Source organism: Streptopelia decaocto, assembly GCF_964273445.1.
Source record: "Streptopelia decaocto genome assembly, chromosome: 5".
NCBI classification, from domain to species: Eukaryota; Metazoa; Chordata; class Aves; order Columbiformes; family Columbidae; genus Streptopelia; species Streptopelia decaocto.
Genome location: NC_138659.1, coordinates 3,430,806 through 3,451,961, shown reverse-complemented (window position 1 = coordinate 3,451,961; position 21,156 = coordinate 3,430,806). Strand labels below are relative to the sequence as shown.

Here is a 21,156-nt window from a genome sequence, read left to right as displayed (position 1 = left end):
GCTCTGCCACACATGGACCTTATGATTAACAGCTCACAACACTGAAAGCTGTTTCTTTTAACTCCCTATCAAAACCTACAAGCTGAAATGAAACTTAATCTGAAGAAGATGGAAGTTTCTTTCCAAAATTTAAGCAAATAAACAGAATCAAATGGACCTTTCCCTAAAAAGGTAGTTTGCGTTTGCAATAAAGTGTAGCTTTAAATATTCACATTACGGATTCCATAAAATCAAATATAGCTTGAACATAGCCAAATATGCTCTGTAAGCATCATTGCCCCTTCTTATCAAAGGAGGGACGGAGTGCTGCTGCCTTGTAGAAGATCAGGAACCATCTGTTCACATAAATACTTCTAGGTACCTGTTTTGGGATATTGTTGCCGTTTAGGGCTGATTTTAGGGCAATTTTCTCTTGTGCCTGTTTCATCAAGGGAGCTAAAGAAAGTCTTAAGGAAGACATTGGTAAAGACTCCTAAATTACAAGCTGTGGATGTGACTTACCATTAAAAACTCAGTTACTGTTTGTAGACCTCAGACTTCCTTTTCCCATCTCTCTTTCTTTGTTGCTGTCTAGCCCTTTTTCTCATTACAGGGACAGAACAAAAAGCGAGTGGATTTTTATAAGAAGTTACCAAGTTCTACCCTGTAAAGCTTCTCATATGGTGAACCAGAGTCCAGAGTGTATGGCTGGCTGGCAGGCATTCTCCCTCATCCTTAATCTCTTAAGTTTATCCCCTTTTCTGTGAAGAAACAAAGGTATTGAAGAAGCCAGAGCATAGCTGTGGAAGAAGCAGCTGCTCCCTGTGACATGGATGGTGCTGTCTCTCTTATTTTTTTCCCTCTGTCATTTTCCTGTGGAGGCAAAAAAAAAGCCAGAAAGAACAAACCTCTCAGTGTCCTGTAGGTATATGTCACTGCCTTCCATAAGCTGATTGTTTTGATGCCAGAGCTACTCCTGTTTGAATTCTTCATTAGCTGTAGTTTTGCCTTTCTGTATTTCGATCAGGCTGGCAAAACATCGCTGTGAGTTCACTTGTATGTTCATGCTAATGTTTAAAGTATGGGGGGGAAAGGGACTGAAGAAGAGAGTCATCTAAAAGCAGGCAAAGGGGAATAGAGTCAAGTGATCAATTCTGCAGCGTGCTTGTTAGATAATAACAGAATCGAGCCAAAAGATTCATCTAGAAGCAGACAAAAGGGACATAGAGTCAAGTGACCAGTTCTACCATGGGCTCGTTAGATAATAGCAAAACAGAGCCAAAAGGCATATGTCACTTCTCTGGCCTGACACAATAAAAACATCACCTCTCTCAAAATTGAAGATTAACGGGCAAACCTGATTTGTTTAAATCGATTTGTGTGAATCAATAAGTAGGTAGAAATTGCGTCAGCAACTTAGATGATTCAGCTCAGCCGCGTGAGATTTCAATTTCCTGTCACAAGTGAAGAGTAAGAGCAAATATTGTGCATTAGCCACGTTAATTTCATGTCTTGCATATTAGAATAGTTAAGCAGGCAGTGGAAAGATTATGAATATATAGGTGTTCATGTTGCTGATGATTTGCATCTGAGTTTAGCAGTGTGCTGTATTTCTTGTCCAACAGGAGTATAGAAGTGAAGGAGCTAAGAAGTCTTCTATGAGAAGTGGCTGGATTTATTGTGGGACTGCTTGTGTTTGTAATCAATTGTTAGCTCAAAGGGAGAAGCTGCTGCTACCTACTATTTGCTATAGAGCACTTGAGGGTAACAGTGGGGGGCTGTCCAAGGCTGGGATTAGGCATCTACAAAACACTCAGAAAGACTGTAGGTATTTTCATGACTGTACGCTTCGAGAAACCAAGTGACGTCCATGTGTATTGTGTTGGAGAAATGGGTATGTGTATAGACTTTACACCTAGAAGTTGACTTACTTCTTGAGCAAGCTGATGTGCTTTCTTGCAGTGCAAAGAAAGTATGTGTCCCGCATGTCAAGGTAGTTCTTAGAGTCTCTAGAAGACGCAATTCTTTATTTTTGTCTGATAGGTTATTTTATTGCCTGAGCTGTCTGTTGTGCTTCGTAAGCCAATATAGCTTTGGTGCTATAATAAATACAGTGGATTATTATAGGTACAATGACAGGCATTTATTTAAAATGTTTTTTTCACTCTTATTTCATTCTTACTCATGGAATCTGAGCAGCTGAAGCTAAGGAAGCAGCGAAGACCACCAGGTTAGGGAACTGTTTGAGACCAAACCAAAAAGCTTCATTGCCCATCAAAACCTTGCTCCTCAAGAACCACAGCAGCTAAGTAGGGGGGTCATTTAGAGTCTTAGCAATTTCATTTCCACATCAAATGATGATGTGCTGTGGTTAGGCATTTAGATGTTTAAACGATTAGGCATAGATGGATGCAGTGACATATTGGTAACAAATAACTCTTTCTCTGATTTATTAAATGACTTAAATTGTGCCCGTGCAGTGTGAAGATGGTGAAAATACGTGACCCTGAAAGTTAAATTCTGCATTCAGTTAGTTATTTATATGTTCTTTGACCTTTGCATTGATCTCTGTGTTCAGGAGAGAGGAGGATCTGGTTTCAGCATTCTTGTGCCAGTCTGCACACACTTCAGCTGAAGTGTCTTCTGACTGTGGTTTTCTGTTTGAGCTGGAGGCCTGGCCACGTTCATAAACCTCACACTTGGGCATCGGCTTTGTTGTCAAGCTAAAGGGAAGAAATACATAATACGTTTTGTCCTTTAAATAATTGTGTCTCTTGTTTTTTTTGGGGATGGAACTGGATTATGCTGCTTGGTGAGGAGAAGCTTTTGTGCCAGACTCCAGACACTCCATTTCTTTGTTAATTAGTTTATCTTTGTCGTTTTATGCGATTTCTATTAAGAAAAACTAGGGATTAAGCATTTCTTGTGTTTCCAAAGGTAAACTTAATTTCCTTTAGGTCTAGAGCCATTGATAGTTTTATTTCTAGTCTTAAATGATCATTTTTTCCCCCATTCCATACCTGCAGATCTGCTGTCAAGTTTGGAGGAAAATTTGTTCCCAGGAAAACTTCACATAAATGCTTCTTATTTCTGCCATGCATTGATGTACTTATCTCATTTGTGGAAGGCAGTGAGAAGATTCCAGATGGCTCATGGAGACAAAAATATTGATGCCAAATGATTGGAACTTCCACTGTCATGAGCAAAACAAAAAGAAGTAACTTTTTCCCTGCTGCAAACAACGATCTTCCTCAGTGGTGATAACATCAGATTACAATGTATCCTGGTCTGTCTTCATCATGTATATGAACAAATAGTGTTCTAACTCTTAGTAGAACGTTGTGTCTTGTTAGATTTTATTTTGCCACTGATCTCTAACTACAGATGGTTCCATCACTAATGTTCAGGTGATAGTTGTGATGTATAAAAGCATCCTGGGCTAACAAACAGGATGGTTAAAGAGGATTCCTGCAGTGTGTTCTGGTTTCATGCTTCTCTGTGCAGAAAAAGTGAGCTTTATAAATTAAGATCGAGTCTTTGTGTTCCACATCTGTACGTAGTCATTGCATTAGAAAAGCCCCTTTAACTCAACTGAGCAGTTTCCCACCAAAGCTCAGTTCAATGAGTTACCTTTTTCTTTTCTTTGTAGAAACAAGCCTTGGAACAACAGTTGGGCATGAATTTTTGTCTTCAAGCCCCCCTGGTCTTGGGACAGTTGTTTGAAAGGGCTGTGTCTCATCCTGAGCCAACAGAGTCTTTCATTGAGACTGTACCTCAAACTTACTGACTTTTAACTTTTTTCTTTGTTTATAAGTCTTAAACAGAATTTACACAGGTATTAGTAGGTATTTTATGTTGTTTTGCTCTTTCCCTGTGAATGAGACAGTGAGACAATGTAACGTGAACAAAAATAAATATAGCTGGAGATCTGAAAGCTCATTCATTGAAAAGAAAATAAGCTTCAACGCTGCAGCGAATCAAAGCACCCTCCAGAACGTTCTGGTGATTTTCATTTTTATACCCAATATTAAATGGTATGTCTTTTACATGCACAGCTTAAGATGCAGCTGTGTTTCTGCTGCCTGCCTGCTTCCTTAAGCAGTTCTCATTCTAGTTGTTTGTACAGCATAACAGGTGTTAAATTCAGTATTTTCTGTGTAATAAATATCTGAATAAGTCTGAGAAATTGGCAAACGGGAAAAAATTTGGCTTGTTTATACTGCGGATTATGGTCTTTAGCAAATCTAAACTCGTATCTCTATTTGACTGTATAAAATCTAATAGACAAGAGCACAGAAGATAAGCGTTTGATGATGTGTAGGACGCTAAAGAGAACGTGCAGTAATACCAGTCAGTGATGTTGGGCCCATCTTCCGGGTTTGATGGAGGAAAATCTGCAGCGAGAAGGTGTTACTGGTGTCTTATAACACCAAATTTTATTAGAAATCACTTCTTTTGTTTTCCACAATTCTATATATTGTTACAGCAGACAGGATTCTAATGTAAAAATCATGAATTATAGAGTTGTTCATGTTTTTTGTCTGGCCAGGAGTTAATTTCCCTGCTCTGTACAAACCTTTTACGTTTGGAATACTCATGCTGGAATAGGGATGCAGAAGGAATGATTCTGCCTTTAATGTGCAGGGTCTTTGTTCAGGCTGGTGTTGTTTTCAATGCAACTAGTAAGCGTGTTGTGGGGTTTTGGGTCTTGGGATATTGGTAACGGTTCCTTTGAGCTTCTTTAGAGTTGGACACAGACTTTAGTAGAGGCTCTGTTGCTCTTCCCTAGATGAAATTCTTGTGGCTTTAGTCATTTACAAGCTGAATTCAAGAATTTGTCTCTCATTAGGAAGTTCCTGAAGTAGGATGTTGACGCCATTATGGTCTTATTTGCATTTTCATATAAAGACCAAACATTCAGGCTGATATAATTTAATCACAAATTACCTTGTCATCTAGACTGTGTTTCCATTAAGAATAAAACGATTCTGCATCTCAATGATCCTCAGAAAGGGGGTAATAATGTACATAGTTGTAAATATTTATTTTTTCTTTTTAATGTGTTCCTGCAGCTGGGAACACTTGGCAACAAAGTTAACAACTTGAATTTCCCTAGTAAAACAACATGAAGTGAGAAGATTCATTAGTTCTAATCAAACATGCCTGAAGAGTTAGCGAGGAAAAAATCTTCCTATTGGAAGAACAGAATAAGGAGGGTATATCTCATGGTATAGGTTTCTGATACTATGTCGTCCAGGAAACATTTTTTTTCCTTGTTTGGTTTTAGCTGTTGGGCTATATATATATCTATATCTATATATATATATATATATTTTTTTTTTTTAATGCAGAGGAATTTAAATTTGTACCTTTTCTGTCATCTACGTTGTACCTGCAGATGAGTGTTCAGAGGGAACTGTAGGTATTCAGAATGTGAAATGTGTGCATGTTGCTCTGTACAACTCTATTGAAAGCATCCCTGTGGCAATCATGCTTAGCTTTGCAGTCATTCTGAAGTCTTAATGTTGACACTCAGCCAAATGTATGTATTCATGTTTGTGGGAATGTTGGGATTTATTGCGAAGTTCTTCAAATAAATTTATTAAAGAGAAAAATACTGTACAACTCTTTTCTGTCTCTAAAATACTGACAGTTTTATACAATGTAATATATTCTGTAAAGCTTTTCTCTCTTCTTGATGTAGTAAGCCCATATATTATAGCCTCTAAGAGGCTATGTTGATTTAATGTAATTTTCCTTGATTCTTCTGTGTCTGACATTTTTCGGGATGCTGCTGGCAAGTTAAACACACACAGTTAAGAAGAGTCTTAGTTGCACGTTCTTATTCAACCTACAATTTTGGTCACATTTGGGCTCACCTCAGCTTCCTGGTGACCTGCTGGGCCTCTTCCCTCAATATGTCATGTTCAGGCAAATTTCAGTGCTAAAAACTAAAGCATAAATGCCATGATTCCATTGTGTTAATTGCTACTTACATAGATATTTGGTTTGCAATCTGTTCTCTAGGCCTTTAATTTTCTATTCTTCAGTGTATTTTAAAGGATATCAGAGCAGACCTAATGACAAGAGCAGATTTATCTTTTATTAAGAGTATGTACACACATTATATACAGCGATGAGGAAAGGCTGAGAATAAAAAGAAAGCTGCTCAGATATGTGCACACAATCCTGACACAACAGGTTTTTATCTTTTAAAGGACAAACAGTACTGTGTTAAAAAATAGAAAATGCAGCTTTCAATGATGACTATTTTTATTCCTTTAAAGAAATTCAGAAAGTGCCAAGTTACCATCAAGTTACGTTACTCATTGTTATCTTCCTTACAAAACAGGCCAAAATTAGTGTGTTCTTTGCCGATTTCCAACAGTTTGCTGGAATTCCCTTCCAGATGCCCTTAGGTTGTTGTGCTTGTTAGACTTAAGAAGGAAAAAAATTATGATTTTTGTTGTTAGTGGATTATCACAGAATCGACTGGCTTGGAATAGACCTCAGAGATCATCAAGTCCAACCCTTGGTCCAACTCTAGTCCATTTATTAGATCATGGCACTAAGTGCCATGTCCAGTCTCAGTTTAAAAACCTCCAGGGCCGGTGAGTCCAGCACCTCCCTGGGCAGCCATTCCAATGCCTGACCACTCTCTCTGCACAGAATTGCTTTCTAATCTCCAGCCTAAATTTCCCCTGGCAGAGTTAAGCCCATGGCCCCTTGTCCTATTGCTGATGCCTGGGAGAAGAGACCAATCCCCACCTGGCTAGAACTGCCCTTCAGGTAGTTCTAGAGAGTGCTGAGCTCACCTCTAAGCCTCCTCTTCTCCAGACTAAACATCTGTTATCTGTTGATAGAAACTTTTTTGTAGACTCTTGTACCCCTCCTGTTCCCTGGCTCATAGTTTAACATGTTTTGCCCTGCAGATTTCAATATTTGGTAGCTACAGTTGAGTACTTTTGCTTAGTGTAGACATCACTAGGAAATACATATTTTTGAGTTATAGTATGGTTCTGTGTAAGGAACTGCTCATTTGTGTGATCTGTTACACCTCATGTAGGCCATAAAGACATGTATTAAGAAGTTTTGTTCCTGACGCTGCCCTGTTGCTGGAATCCCAATCTCAGTAACCGTGGTTCTTCACCTGGCCGTTAAGAACATACCCTGATGTGCGGCCACACTTGAGTGCTCCCCTGGACTTGCAGATGAAGGGGCTGTGCTGTGTCACTCTCTTCCAACACCATTAAATTAACAATATGAAAAAACAAACGCCGCTGGAAATCATTGCGGTGGTGAATGTGCTGCTTCTTTTATTTCTTGGTTTAATTGCTTGGGAAACTTTCCCTGTGCAATGGAATGGAAAAGATGACTGAGAAGATTCCTTGTAGCTGCACGCTGAGATTACCAGATCAGGATGTTAACATGTGATATTAGTGCGATCTTACACATCAGGAAGGACGTTTCTTGTCTTTTGTCTGCAGCTATTGTCGCGGTTTGTCTGGTTCTCCATCTTGCTGAGTGTAATAACCCCTCTGAGCGGATGTTTTGGTAGATGCACCCGACAGCATTGGTGCTCCATGTGCTCTTTCAGTTGGGCTGCTCTTGATTTAGCTTTTATCAGATCTAAAAAGCTTGTGTGCTGTAACTCAAGATGAAATATTAAGAATTTGTAATTATTTTTACCAATAAGGAAAGACTGCATAGAGGGGGAAGGGTAGGGAAGTGGGCACATCTGCAAATGTCTGTATATCGGGTGGGAAAATGAAATATAAAATAGATAAATTGCTTGTAACAGAACTTAGAGTAGTTTTGTTTCCTACTTTACTGCCTTCCCTTACTTTGGTGTCCTGAATGAATGAAATGGTCTGTTTTAGTAGCAGTTCACTGAGAAGGATGAGACAGATGTAAGTGTGTGGTGGAGGAGAGATGAATGTGTACCTGAGGGGAAAAACAAACCAAACAGAACCTCCCAACAGCACCACCAACCAACCCCAAAACCTTCAACAAACAAAGAAGTCCCAGTTGGAAAGCGTCATGTTAATCTTGACGTTTTAATTTTGATGTTATTAATACTATAATTATCACTAATAGTAGTAATATTGTTATTAATACTATAATTTCAAAATTGTTCTGTTGTTCTGCTGCATTTTTTTCAGGCAAAATAGTACCATGTTTTTCTCTCTCAAATTAAGAGATCGACCTGTTGCACATGCTGATTTTTCTTCCTCTTGTTGATTTGGATGTTGAATTAATTGTTGACTTGGAGTAAAATGACTAGGTTTATTGGATGTTTATTAGTGACAAGGCAAGACAATCATGACAACGGGATGTGCAGGGTGAGAGTGGGGAAAAAGCTGGCTTTTCTAGGGATTTGTGCATTTGCAGGGATTTCTAAGCAGGGCGGTGCATGGACTGCAGGTGTGACCAGGAGCATCTTGTGCAGGGGGCATTGAAATGGTTATGGCTGATTTTGGGGAGGTAGCTGGATACTGAAGGATGCTGGGAACACTTAGTGGAATTGAAGCATGAGTGTGAGAGGGTAAGCTGGGTGAGTCTTTAACTCATTTGGTTGTAACCTCCAGTGCCTGTTCTATGTATGGTAATTTTGGCCTGTCACAGGGGGGAAACACGATCTATTTTAGATGTTGTAGGCATTTAAAACAGGCCACATTAAAAGCGTGCGAGGCATAATAGTGTAGACTGAATAGATTTGAATTAATGACTTCAGAAATAGATTTTGACTGGAATATGCAAATTTTAATTAAAACACTACTGGTAGATTAATTTTTGATTTAAACACGATTTAAAACTATGTTAAGACATGTGGTGATGTGTCATGCAGGAAAAGTGTTCCTTTCAGTTTATTTTCTGCCTCAGATGAGATTTTATGAGGATAAGCATGGCTTGAAGTGCCATGTAGCTAATGAGTGGTATTTGAAATAAAATGGAACAATCCATTAAGACATGTGGAACGTGTTGCGCTACTGCGGAGAAGGGAGAACTTAGACTGAGTTCATCTATATAGGCTGTAATGGAAAGTGTCACGTTATCTTCAAATCCGTGTATGATAGTTCGTGTAGTTCTTCTTTGGGTGTGAAATGAGAGTTTAACACCTCCAGAACACTGAAATGCATGGGGAAAGCACTGTGGTTGTGCTTGCCGCTGTTCTACCTGCTACTATTTTGATTGAAAGTTTGCTGTGTGCTGTGAAAGGAATCTACACGTGTAGGAGTGTTCCTGACAGAGACATGCCTAATTTTGTTTAAAGGAAAAACGAAGACATTACACAAGAGATGATCGCTCTCCTAATTATTGTTTAGTGATATATATATGGTCTTGTAGTAGAGCTGCAACTTATAATAGGAGTCTTGGTTTGCAATGGGACATTGCTACAGTTTCTTTATAGGTATATTAGTCATAGACTGGGTGGAAAAAGTATTCAAGAAATTAGGAGAAAATACTCTTTGCTTTAGCAAGAAGTAGTTTGAATCACAGCTGAGCCTGATTTTTCAGTAGCCTCTTTTCCTACATACTGCAAGTGCAAATAACTGCTGTAGCATAATTGCCTTTTTCTGACTATTATTAATGATATTCCTTACAACAATAGTTGTAGGACCATATTTGACTGGCATCATGTATGGTGCTTTCTGTGCAGATATGTGGCATAAAAGAGGGTGATTTACAACTTTAAGTGTTTTTCTGTGTATGTGGTTTTCTTTTTTTACCAGTCTCCTTTGTGCTTTGAAGATTGTACGTTTCAAACCCCAGGTATTTAGCTGATACTAACAAACCTCTGCTTGGTTCTTCCTACAGGAGATGATAACAGAGCCCGCTCCGTTACGTTGCAGGAAGCTCAGCAACCCTGACATCTTTGCGTCTGCTGGGAAAACCAAGCTCCATCGCCAGCTCAGTCAAGATGACTGCAAGCTGCGGAGAGGGAGCTTGGCAAGTTCTTTGTCAGGTATGGTAAAGACAATATGACAATTCGTTACTATTAAAGATGCAGTATCACTTGTTGGCATAACAGTTGTAATAAAAGTTACTGATTAGTTGTCTCTTGAAAACTAAAGAACCAAAGACAAAGTAGGTCATATTCTGACTCCATCAGGACTGACAGTTTCCTTTTATGTACAATGTCATTCACAAAAAAAAGGAAGATAGATAGTCGTGTGGTTAAAAACACATAAGTGAAAAAGTCTGTCTCTTGTCGGGATGGTTTACAAATTTTTATTTGAGAGATAGATGCAACAAGAAATATTAGTAGAAAAGAATGGAAAAAAAAAGACTGGATTTGGAGTGAAATTCTGTATGTTGCCCAGAGGGAAAAGTTAGAAGCTAAGCTTAATATGCAAAGTTAAAAGAAGGGAATGGTGAAACTTGAGGCATTGCAGCGATGCATTCTTACCTCTTTTACAGTCAGCACTGACTATAAGCTTGCCTACTTTGCCATGTTGTTCCTTACTGGGGAGCTGATTTTGATATCAGGTTCAAATTCTTGTTTAGTTTCTTTTTGGCTTCAAAAGCACTGTAGGTGTTTGTGATTCAAAGTAAACATGTTGCTTAGTAAGTAGATGCTTTTTCAGTTGGTGTAAAGCTTTTTTTCTTTTTTGTGAGCAGAATCTTCGGTCCTGTCGGAGAACTTAGATTGTCACTGTGGAACCACATAGTGAGCATAGTCTAATATTCAGGCAAAAAAAAGAAGGACCAAGCTCAGTAGTTTTCTTTTTCAACGACTTGGTATGTGGGCCGGGAGATGGTTTCACAGTTGTTTAAAGCTGGTATCAGGGTCTGTGATGCTGGCATTACAATGTATAGAGCTGCATGATCAGTCTAGAATGAACTAGCCATCTGCCTGAATGCTACTGTTTCTCTCTAGGGTTAACTTGCAGCCTGTTTCCTCCCTAACTAGGTGACCGTTTGCCTATTTGCATGTTAGTGCAAGAACAAGAAGGGCTGAAGCCTCTCAGGTGGAAGAGGGTGAAGCCGCCTGTTTTGGCAGTAACATGGGCGTGATTTGCATGACTACAAAAATACATCCAGTGCTGGTCCCTCTGTCTTTTGTCAGAGGAAGGAAATATTCTGATGTTTGAGGTGCTAGGTGTAATAGAATTAAATAAGTAGTAAAGTACACGTGTTTTATTTTGGCTTGGCATTGTCTTAATGTTTTCTTTGTAAGGAGCAGCTTGTTTCTGAAAAATGGCAACATTCATGATGTTTTGAACCTGTGTAAGTTTGTTCTCTAAGGTAGGTGGGTTGCTAGAGGAGAACAGAAGTTTAACTGCGCAGCTGTTGGCTGATCACAATGACCGCAGATAGTGCTGTAGTTCGTGTGTGCTTGTTTTTGAGTAAAAGTAAGCAAATGAAGGTAAAAATGCAGAAGCAGGAAAGCTGGAAAAGTTCTGCTTCTTTTTTAAAAATAATTGTTCTCTTTGGAGATAACATTCTTTTAAATTTTCTGTCCTGAAATGATGCTGCTTCATCTTAATGACTTTTCAGTCTACTATAATGTGATTCAGGAAAGGGAGAAGAGCCCCAACAAGATCAGTTTAACCCAACTGGATTCAAACCCATAGATGTTTAGATATATATTTTAAATGTGGGTGTTTGAAACGTATGTAGGACTTGAGGCATGGTGGGGAAAGGCTTTAGCTACAGGCTCCATCCCGAAAATAATTCCACCTTATTTTTACAACAGAAGCAAGTTAAAGAGTGTAGGTGATCATGCATGCAAACTGGTTGCCTTAGATTTGACTCTTGGTGGAATTCTATCTTGCTCGATTCAGACTTTGTGGAACTAAAAGGATAAGGATTAGATAACTATATCTTATGGAGATTTAAATAATGTTATTCTTGCTCTGAAGCACTGGCATTTTGAACTATTAGATAATGATATGATTTGAATTAATGTTATAGGATATCTTTATTAGTGCTTTACTGAGATAAATACAGTAATGTACATTTGTGTAGTTTTAGATCTCTGCAGACAAGAGGAGTCGTATTTACACATAATTTTGGAAATGAGCAAACTCAAACGTCCACAGCTGTAAGCAGCTTGGCTGGGGCTGGGAAGAAGGGACTCACTCATACGCTGTCTCTGCTTGCCAGAGTCGAGCCTTCTCATCTCTCACACACTTTGACTCATTCTGTTAATGTGTACTTGGCCCATTGGTGGCAACTTTCACAGAAAATTAACATAAACTAGTTTAAAAAGAAAAAGAAGAGAGAGCACTCTCCCTTCCTGCCACCCCTGGCATCATGGACAGTCACATTGTGTGACAGTCTTCCAAATATCGTAGCTGCTTTTATGTAGTGAATGTAATATTTCATATCTAATTCTAAGGTCAAGTTGAATTTTTAAAATAGCTTGTTGCTACTGAGAAAAAAAATAATTATACAATATATGTGATTAAAGATGTAGACTTCTTTCTGCTGCTTATTGCAACAAATGTTGTAGTCGCCTGTGATTCCTGTTGTAGTATCTGAGCATGTAATAATCTGTTGAATGGAACTGTCTTCACCATGCTTAGGAGGGGGGGTGTGTAATTTACTCTCACAGTCCTAACTTGAAGGAAAGCAGTATTATTTACTCCCATGTTCAGATGGTGAAGCTGAAGTACAGAGGTTGACTGACCAGAGTTACAGAGGAAGCCAATAATGGAACCCAGATTTACAGACTTTTTCACTTATGTGTTTTTAACCACACGACTATCTAGCTTCCTTTTTTTTGTGAATGACATTGTACATAAAAGGAAACTGTCAGTCCTGATGGAGTCAGAATATGACCTACTTTGTCTTTGGTTCAGTCTCATTGTGGAAATTTACTGCTGGACTTTATTTGAAAAGGAGTGTTATATTGACTAGGAAAAAATGTATTGAGCAAATTCATTTTAAGTGATTACTGTGTTTTCTGCAGTGAACTTGTTGAGATAGCAACTCCTCTTGTTACTGTTGTGTATGTAGCGCGGGAGATCAGTGTCTGCACTAATCCATCACATACAAGGGGGACTTGGGAAAGCTATGAAATGTTTTGCTTTTAAGATAATATGATATTGCTGAAGAGTTAAATTTTTCAGACAGAAAATATCTGTCCCTGGTTCAAAGAAAACCAGTGTTTAAACATACACTACATTCTGATCCCAGCTGGGGGAAATCTGCTCCTGAATGTTCCAATGACAGGAGAAAGTGGGAATATTTAGATTGCTAAGCTATTTAGAAGAGGTAATATTTTTACAGTTATGGAAGCATTTTCGTAAGAATTTTTAAAACTATACTTGAGAGATTTTGCAACATTAACATTGCCTCTCTGTAGGGCAATAAATTGTTTAATTGGCAGCAGTTATTGTTTGCTTTTTAAGCTGTGAAGTATAGAAAGGTATAAAATGATAGAAGTATGTTTCTACAAGGTTTTGAATTTACCTGTTGCCTCATAATGTAAACTAGATTTTTTGGAAATACTTAGTTATCAAATGTAATGAATAGACAGGTATTGTGCTCTTAGAAGTTCTAACCTACCAAAACCTTTAAATTGCTTTTTTTTGTTAAATGCTTTTTTCTCCGCATGAAATATTTGTTTTCATTGTGTTTTGAACTTGCAAACTTGTTTAAAAACAAGCTGATAGTATTTTGCTTTTGTGTTTAAAGGCAAACAGCTACTCCCCTTATCAAATAGCGTCCACAGTGGCGTGGGACAGCAGATCTGGCAGCCACCTGGAGATACCTCAAACCTGGTCCGCATGAGAAATCAGTCTCTAGGACAGTCTGCTCCTTCACTTACTGCTGGTTTGGTGAGTCTGGAATACTCAGGATGTTTTGTGTTGTAGATAAAATGTGGTGTCATCCTGTGCGTTAGTTTTTACCTTGCTTTCCCTGCTTCTGCTCAGTGGATGCATTTTGTTCCTGTGGGCCCTTTTGAGGGTAAGGGGTGAATTAGGAGGAGAACACGTTCATCGTGCTTTTGGCAAAAAGCAGGAAAAAAATGTGTGTGAAGAATAATTAGTTTTGGGGATGCTCCTCAATGCTACTTAAGCTGCCTGATACCTGAAAGAAAATACCACTGGGCATCTGGGGAGATGTGAGCGTGGGAACTTGGCTGTTGAAAACAAGTTTAATTGGGAAATAGCTTTCAGAGTAGCTACCTCTGCCTGTTTCTCTAAAGAACAGCTATGGGGATGAAGCTGAAAGGGGTAGCTGTCCAAGGAATTGAAGAGCTGGAACTGACATCTGCTCTTCCGCGTGGTTTCTGTCTAAAGGTCTCGGTAAAGTGAATGTATTTTTGAAGAATGTTGCATCTGCTAAATTAGCATATTCTAAGAAGAGGGTGTTTTGTAGGGGGGAAACTCAGATGCCTGTAGTCAAGACTGAATTACAAACCAAAAGGAACATAACATGTTCGTACATGTTCCTTAATACCTCTAAATATCTAAAATCACTGTAGTGCAAGGAGAAGGAAAATACAAGGGTAGGAAAAGACAGTTATTTGTGTGCAGTCATATATGCAACATAAATAATTGCTAAATAGTAGACTAAAAGGAAAGCTAGAACCTTTTCTTGCTGATCTTCCATAGAGTTGTCTGTGTAACAACTTTTTAATGAGGCAGTTTTGTTCACTACTTTACAGAGCTGCAAGTAACGGGGTAAATTTATATTACATTGTAAGACTGTTTAGAAGCAAAGACCCCTCCAGTAAATGGGTGTACCTTGGATCTAGCCCTTGGAATTTTTTTGGGGGTCCTACACAGTTTGGCACCACCAGGCTCTGAAAAGATACTTAAATCTTTAAAGTTCAAAGAGCTGTGCAGTTGTGCTACCACTAAGTTTGATTTCACAATGAAGTATTTGTAGTCTTGACATTTTCAGACATGGTACTGTATTGAAATTTTTCGGATTTGTGTTTTGTCTTTGTTTGGTGCCTGTTCAGTGTTTGCCTTACACTTCTGTTCTTATCAGAGGTTATAATTTGACTAGATCAAGAGTGAAGGAAAATGCTCTTGTGAACTTGGCATCTAAGTATTTATCTGATGGGAATTAAAAAAGTAATGTGTTAAAATACAGGCCTGTTCTCAAGAGGCAGGCAAAGGCCTTGGAGCTTCAGAGCTTAAACTAATGAAAATAACTGTGCTTTAAAACTAAGCTTTAGTTCTCTGACATTTGGTTTGGAATGTGAGGTCGTTGCTTAACAGCTGGGTACAAGTCAGCAAAGCTGCACATGTGTTTGTGTGGTACGATTCTGCATATTACTAATAGGATGTATTTTCAGTTTGTCATGACAGTGCTTGTGCTGTTTATCAAATATTCTGATATGAAACACAATGCCAATAACTTATTTTAAAATAATTTAAAATTCTTTGCTTTTTAATTAAAGCAGAGAAATTGAGCTATAAATCTAGTATTTGTCCGTCTGTGATGCTGTTAGGTACTGAAGTATATGCTCACTTTCCCATCTTTGTATACTTTATGGGGGGCTGTATGTTAATTACAGTTGCAGTTAATTAAGCCTAGAAATTAAGGCTTTTTATATGAAGTGGGCTTCTAAAGCAATGACTAAAGTGCTGGTCACAAGATGAACACCTAATTAAATGCCGTGAGTCCTGGGATCTTGGAGCCTAGTACACATTTGCAGCTGTTTTAATATGCTTGTGGTATTGAAATACGTTTCACAAATTAGAATAGCAAAAGGTCTCTTGCCAGCATAATTAATCTGCTTTGAAGAATAGCTCTATTAGGAGATGAGTAGGTTCAGTAATGCAGAGTGTCATTTTAATATGCCAGCCGTGATTGCTAGAGCATTTAATTCTTTTAGCATTTGTTGCAATACAATAGACGGATAGCGAGAGAGAAGTGGGAGTGTGGTATGGGAAAGCCAGAGCACTCAGAGCTGTCTGCATTGTTTCTGCTCCCTCTTTTTGGCACTGTAGCTATCAGTGGATTTTCCTTTGCTAAATTGCTTTGCTGGCGTTCAGTAATGTGTGTTTTTACTTTCTAGCCATGGCTTATCCTACAGATTGTTTGCTGTGCTTAAATTGCTTTCTTTTCAACTTTGAAAGCATTTGCAAAGCAAAAAGATAAATGAACAACGGCAAATCTATAGAAATTAGTTTGCAGCTTCTGAAACAAGACTGATAGCGAGGCTACTTATCAGCAACAACCCAAGAACTGGAAATAGATAAAATTCTAACATGCTCAAACTACATAAGCACAATTTACTGTTAGACAGAATCTTTCGGCTCGTACATGTGTGATAGTCTGGATTAATGTGTCTGCATAGAACTTGCCACTAGTGCTGTCACTGTCGAGTGATAATGCTGATCTGACCCGTGTGCCGTCCAAATATCTGTGAGGATTTCAGAGGACGACCTTCAGTTGATCATCTGCTCTTAAGACGGGTGGCTCTGATCCCAGTAGATTGAGTTCTGGTGGTATTTAAGACTTTTAAATCCCTATGATAGCCAAGGAAGCAATCAGAGAAAAAAAAATACAAAGCATCATTGTGGGTATCTCAGTGGTGTTTTCTGCTCTCAAGACCCAAATATAGTAAAAAGTGGGGGTAATAATGTGGAAAATCTCTTGCGACTTAGTTTGCGGCTTTATTTATCTGAAATCTCAACCTGCAGGCACTTTGTCATAAAGAGTTAGAACTCGGTGTTCTGAAGGCAGCCGGTGTGGATGATCAGGAATATGGATGCTTTCTCTTATGAAGAAAGGCATGAAAAGCATCAGAGTCTGTTAATTTTAGAAAGGAAAAAGAGCTTGTGAAGAGGAGGTTGTGATTGTTGTGGAGAGGACAGGTTGCTCCAGTGGAACACCACACTAACGCTGAATATGTATTTACCTTTGTGGAGATGCGGGGGTTTTTAATGTGTGTGTCCCCCATAGAGAGCATCTTAAGCACTGTCTCCAGCATTTTGTGAAAGAAACATCTGCAGTGTGCTACCTGTTAATTAGGGCTCATCTTAAAACGCATTGTTCAATGTCTAACGCCTGGGAAAGCTCGAGATGTTCCAAGTATAAGAAACCATGAGTGTTCTGTCTGCCAACTGTGGTGATGGGAAAACATTTGAAGAAGCCTGTTTGCGGAAAATTAGATACCTTTGTGAAAGATTTTGAACCTTTATTTGGATTTTCTAAATTTACTTGGATTTTCTAAACTGTTCTCAGTACTGAACTGAAACTATCTGTATTCCTTGAACTGAAAAACTCAAAGTCATTTTTGAAAATGGGGTTGAGGGTTCCAGGTGGGTGGTTGCAGTTCTCTCTTCAGTGTCAGCTTTGTTGTGTATATTCTCTACCACAGAGTACGTGGTCAGAGCCGTTTCTTAATCTTCAGAGGCAAAGTCTGATGCATGAGCAGTTGATGCTCTCTTAATCTTCTGATGCTAGACCAGCCAGATTACATTGCAGGAACAGTCTCCTCTTCAGTGAATAATTTCAAATGGTTTGCAGTTTTACATTTGTAATGTAATGTTTGGAATAAAGTGATACAATTATGCATTCTTTGCTGTTGTAAAGACTGCCAGATAGTTCACCTTTCCCTGGCCTTGTTCTAGAAGTGGTTAAAAAACAACCAACCAACCCCCAAAAACCTCTCAGATTTTGAGTCATGATCTGGAGGAGAGAAAGGATCAAATGCAAAGACTTAAAATTACTAGCAAGCTAAAGAACTCTCTGTGTTGAATGACACTGAGCCAGTTATGCTGTCCATTTAGTCTGATTTATTCTGAACTTTTAGTTTCCCCAAAGCTGTGAATTAGGCAACAGTGGGAGGAAACGTCACTCTTGTGATGGTGGGTCCTTGGCTCTGCAAGGCGGTGGTGTTGGAAACCTGGTCACTGAGACAGACTTCACCCTCTACTCCGCCCTGGTGAGACCACATCTGGAATATTGTGTCCAGTTGTGGCCCCTCAGTTCCAGCAGGACAGGGAGCTGCTGGAGAGGGTCCAGCGCAGGGCAACAAAGATGATTAAGGGAGTGGAGCATCTCCCTTATGAAGAAAGGCTGAGGGAGCTGGGGCTCTTTAGTTTGGAGAAGAGGAGACTGAGGGGTGACCTTATTAATGTTTATAAATATATAAAGGGTGAGTGCCATGAGGATGGAGCCAGGCTCTTCGTGGTGGCAAACAATGATAGGACAAGGGGTAATGGGATCAAGCTGGAACACAAGAGGTTCCACTTAAATTTGAGAAGAAACTTGTTCCCAGTGAGGGTGGCAGAGCCTGGCCCAGGCTGCCCAGGGGGGTTGTGGAGTCTCCTTCTCTGCAGACATTCCAACCCGCCTGGACATGTTCCTGTGCGACCTCACCCAGGCGTTCCTGCTCCAGCGGGGGGATTGGACTGGATGATCTTTTGATGTCCCTTCCAATCCCAAACATACTGTGATACTGTGATACTGTGTTATCTTTGTCCAAGTGGGGTAGGCTTTTTAGATGTAGGGGAGAACATTTACTCCTTTGCTTTTTAAACTTCATTTTAGGTATATTAGCAGTAGGATCAGTTGTACCTAATACATAAACTTCCTGTAACAGTGTATTTCCCCCGTGCGGGTTGCTTTTCATCACAAAAGGATGTGCTTTTATTCTGTATCACCCCTGGCTACCGGAAAGAGTGGCTAGTTGGCTACAGATTTGGGTTTGTGGGTGAGATGAATTTAGGTAATTCCCTTCAAATGAATGTGTGAGTGGCTGTGGTGCTGCTCTGCCATCTGCCGATGGGCCACGGCAACCGGCGGAAATCAGCTGCTCCAACATCCGAGGGCGGCTTTGTAAAGCTTTTTAGGGATCCTGGTAATTTTTAGTGATTTTACAGCACTGGCATATTATTTCTGGGATTATGTTCCACAGCAACTGGCCTGTTTTTTAGCTGGAGTATGAATTAGCTTCATATTTTAATACTATACTGTGGTTTGCAACATTCTGTTTATGGTAACACAGAGATAATGGTTGGGATGGTGGTGAATAAAATAAGGTTATTATTTTAAATATATTATTTGAAGCTAATAATATAAATAATTGTTTGAATTTTTAGGTCAGAAGCTGTGTTTCCCAGTTGTGTTTTAGTTTATGGCCTGCTAGGTGGTGCTGGAGTACTGGAGGTCTCAATACAGTGAATTGTGTTTTCGACACAAAATGACAGCACTGCTACACGCCAACCTAAAGAAGGGCTAGAGGTGTTTTCCTGCAGACTGTAGCTAAAGGAGACCTTAATTCTATGTTGATCGTCAAGTCAATACAGAAATTAATAATTCAAAAGGCTTGATGAAGTGCAGTGGAACTAGAAGTTCAAGGTTCTTTATACTCTGCTTCAAAAACCATCCTAGTTATAAAAGAAAATTCTGAGTCTCCTGCTTGGTCCCTAGTGCTTTAATGGATTTCCTGTTTATTATTTAGGATCTCTGCTTTATGCAGACGTCTGGGTAGTGGTTGTTCATCTCACAGTGATGAGGCCTTGGGGGGAGCGGGGTTTGCAGTGATCAGCAGGTATCTGACTAGCAAATTAAACAGTTTGCGCAGCACAGAAGCTGATCTTCCACCACACTCTCTGCCTTTTCACTTGGTATGTCTTGATATGTCTGGATATGTCTGCTGGCAGTGAGGTGACTGCAGAGAGCTCAGGCCTCTACCTCCTCACAAAAGAATTAGATGTAATCTCTGTCTTATCCTTGAAAAATCCAATACTAGTTGGGCAACAAATCATTAACGCCAGTTGTGCACAGAGCTACCTCCTGCTCATTGCCTGGGTACTTGGTACAGAAGCAGGCGTTTGAATCTGATGAGAAAACTTCATTTACATTTGTGTGTTGTGAAACATGCAGCTGCTCTTTTCCCCAAATGTTTTGTCATGGATAACTTTTAGTTTGTATTTTAGGTGGTAACACGTTGACTATTTAAATGTTGCTGAACACAGCTGGAAATATTTTTGTCAAAGGATAATGGTTAAAATTATAGCTGATGAAGACCATAAATTGTTTTAGGGAGTGTGATGGGTGCGCTCAACCCCCTTGAGCAGACTGGTGGTGGTTTGGTACAGGCTGGAGCTGGGCCATGGAGTCCTCCAGCTGACCCACAGAGGAGCAGACGGTGCAGCGAGCACGGACGTGGATGAGCTTTGGACACCGATCATGTGAGAGACATGAATAGCAGGCGGCTTTTCCAAAACTCATCGTCAAGGAATAAAGGAAGTTGTGGGTACGAGGAGCCTCATGCATACCTTTTCCGCCACATACGATTTGACTGTGAGCGAACCACTTTATTCCATAAATACGGCAGCCTGGCTGCGTGCTGGTGATATCCACCTGAGCTGGGACACCTCTCAGGGCTGCTCCTTGGGGCAGAGACACCTCTTACCAATGGCACATCTTCGCTAAGAAATCGATATCGTGCATAACCTTGTGTGGTAACTTTGATTTTTGCCTTGGTAACTTTGCATGCAGAATTGATACTAATGAAATATTACCAATCCATGTGGACATCCAGTATTAACCATTACAACCTCTGTATTCCTTACCCTTATATCCCTTATATCCTTAGGCATAAGCTATTGACCAAGTCTGGGACTAAGGTTGGACCTAGCTGCACTGAGGCTCCATAAGGATTTTAAGAAGCAAGGGCATCCATTCTGAATCTTGTGACTCAACAGCAGGGTTTCCTTCACCCTTTGCATCCCAGTCTGTGTGTGAAACATCCTAACTGGAGGCTGACTCAGTTTTCCTCTGTATATTTCCTCCATGCAGTAATTAATAAGGTGAACCTTGCCATCGAACTTGTTGAGTGTTATCAAACCACTGTTACCTCAATGAAACAGTACCGCTTCTCTCTTTTTAGTGAGGTGTGTTCCACTCATTCCACGATGGGGAGTAGAAAACTTTCAGTGCTTGGCTGTACAAGTAGAATTTAACATTTTTACGTTGTTAGAAAAGCAGAAGAGAACAGAAACTATGGTTCTACAAATGAATGGATTTTATTACTATATGAAGCAATGGAAATTGCATTTTAAAGTAGCAGTTGTAATAATCTGAGATGGGAAGTAAATGGATTTCTACATCAAGACCATGTGAAGTCTACGTTTATACATGTTAATTAAAACTTTGCATTTACTTATGCTGCAAGGTCTATGGGTGAATCTTTGACAGTTCGGGTGCTTTATCAGTTCTGGAAGATGTGGCTCTAAGGGAGTGGATAGA

At 39.5% G+C, this 21,156-nt stretch overlaps 2 protein-coding genes across 5 annotated transcripts in view; one reads left to right on the top strand and one right to left on the bottom strand.

Moving 5' to 3' along the window:
• Nucleotides 1–21,156, bottom strand: part of PRDX1 (peroxiredoxin 1) — a 350,258-nt gene that overhangs the window by 135,053 nt on the left and 194,049 nt on the right. The gene's annotated exons all lie outside the window — the stretch shown is intronic.
• The window catches only part of MAST2 (microtubule associated serine/threonine kinase 2), a 186,906-nt gene that overhangs the window by 6,805 nt on the left and 158,945 nt on the right, over nt 1–21,156 (top strand). For all 4 annotated transcript variants that reach the window (XM_082054630.1, XM_082054629.1, XM_082054631.1 and 1 more), the window contains exons 2-3: nt 9,799–9,946; nt 13,627–13,769. In XM_082054630.1, coding sequence (XP_081910756.1) covers nt 9,799–9,946; nt 13,627–13,769 — 291 coding nt within the window. The remainder of the gene's footprint in view (nt 1–9,798; nt 9,947–13,626; nt 13,770–21,156) is intronic.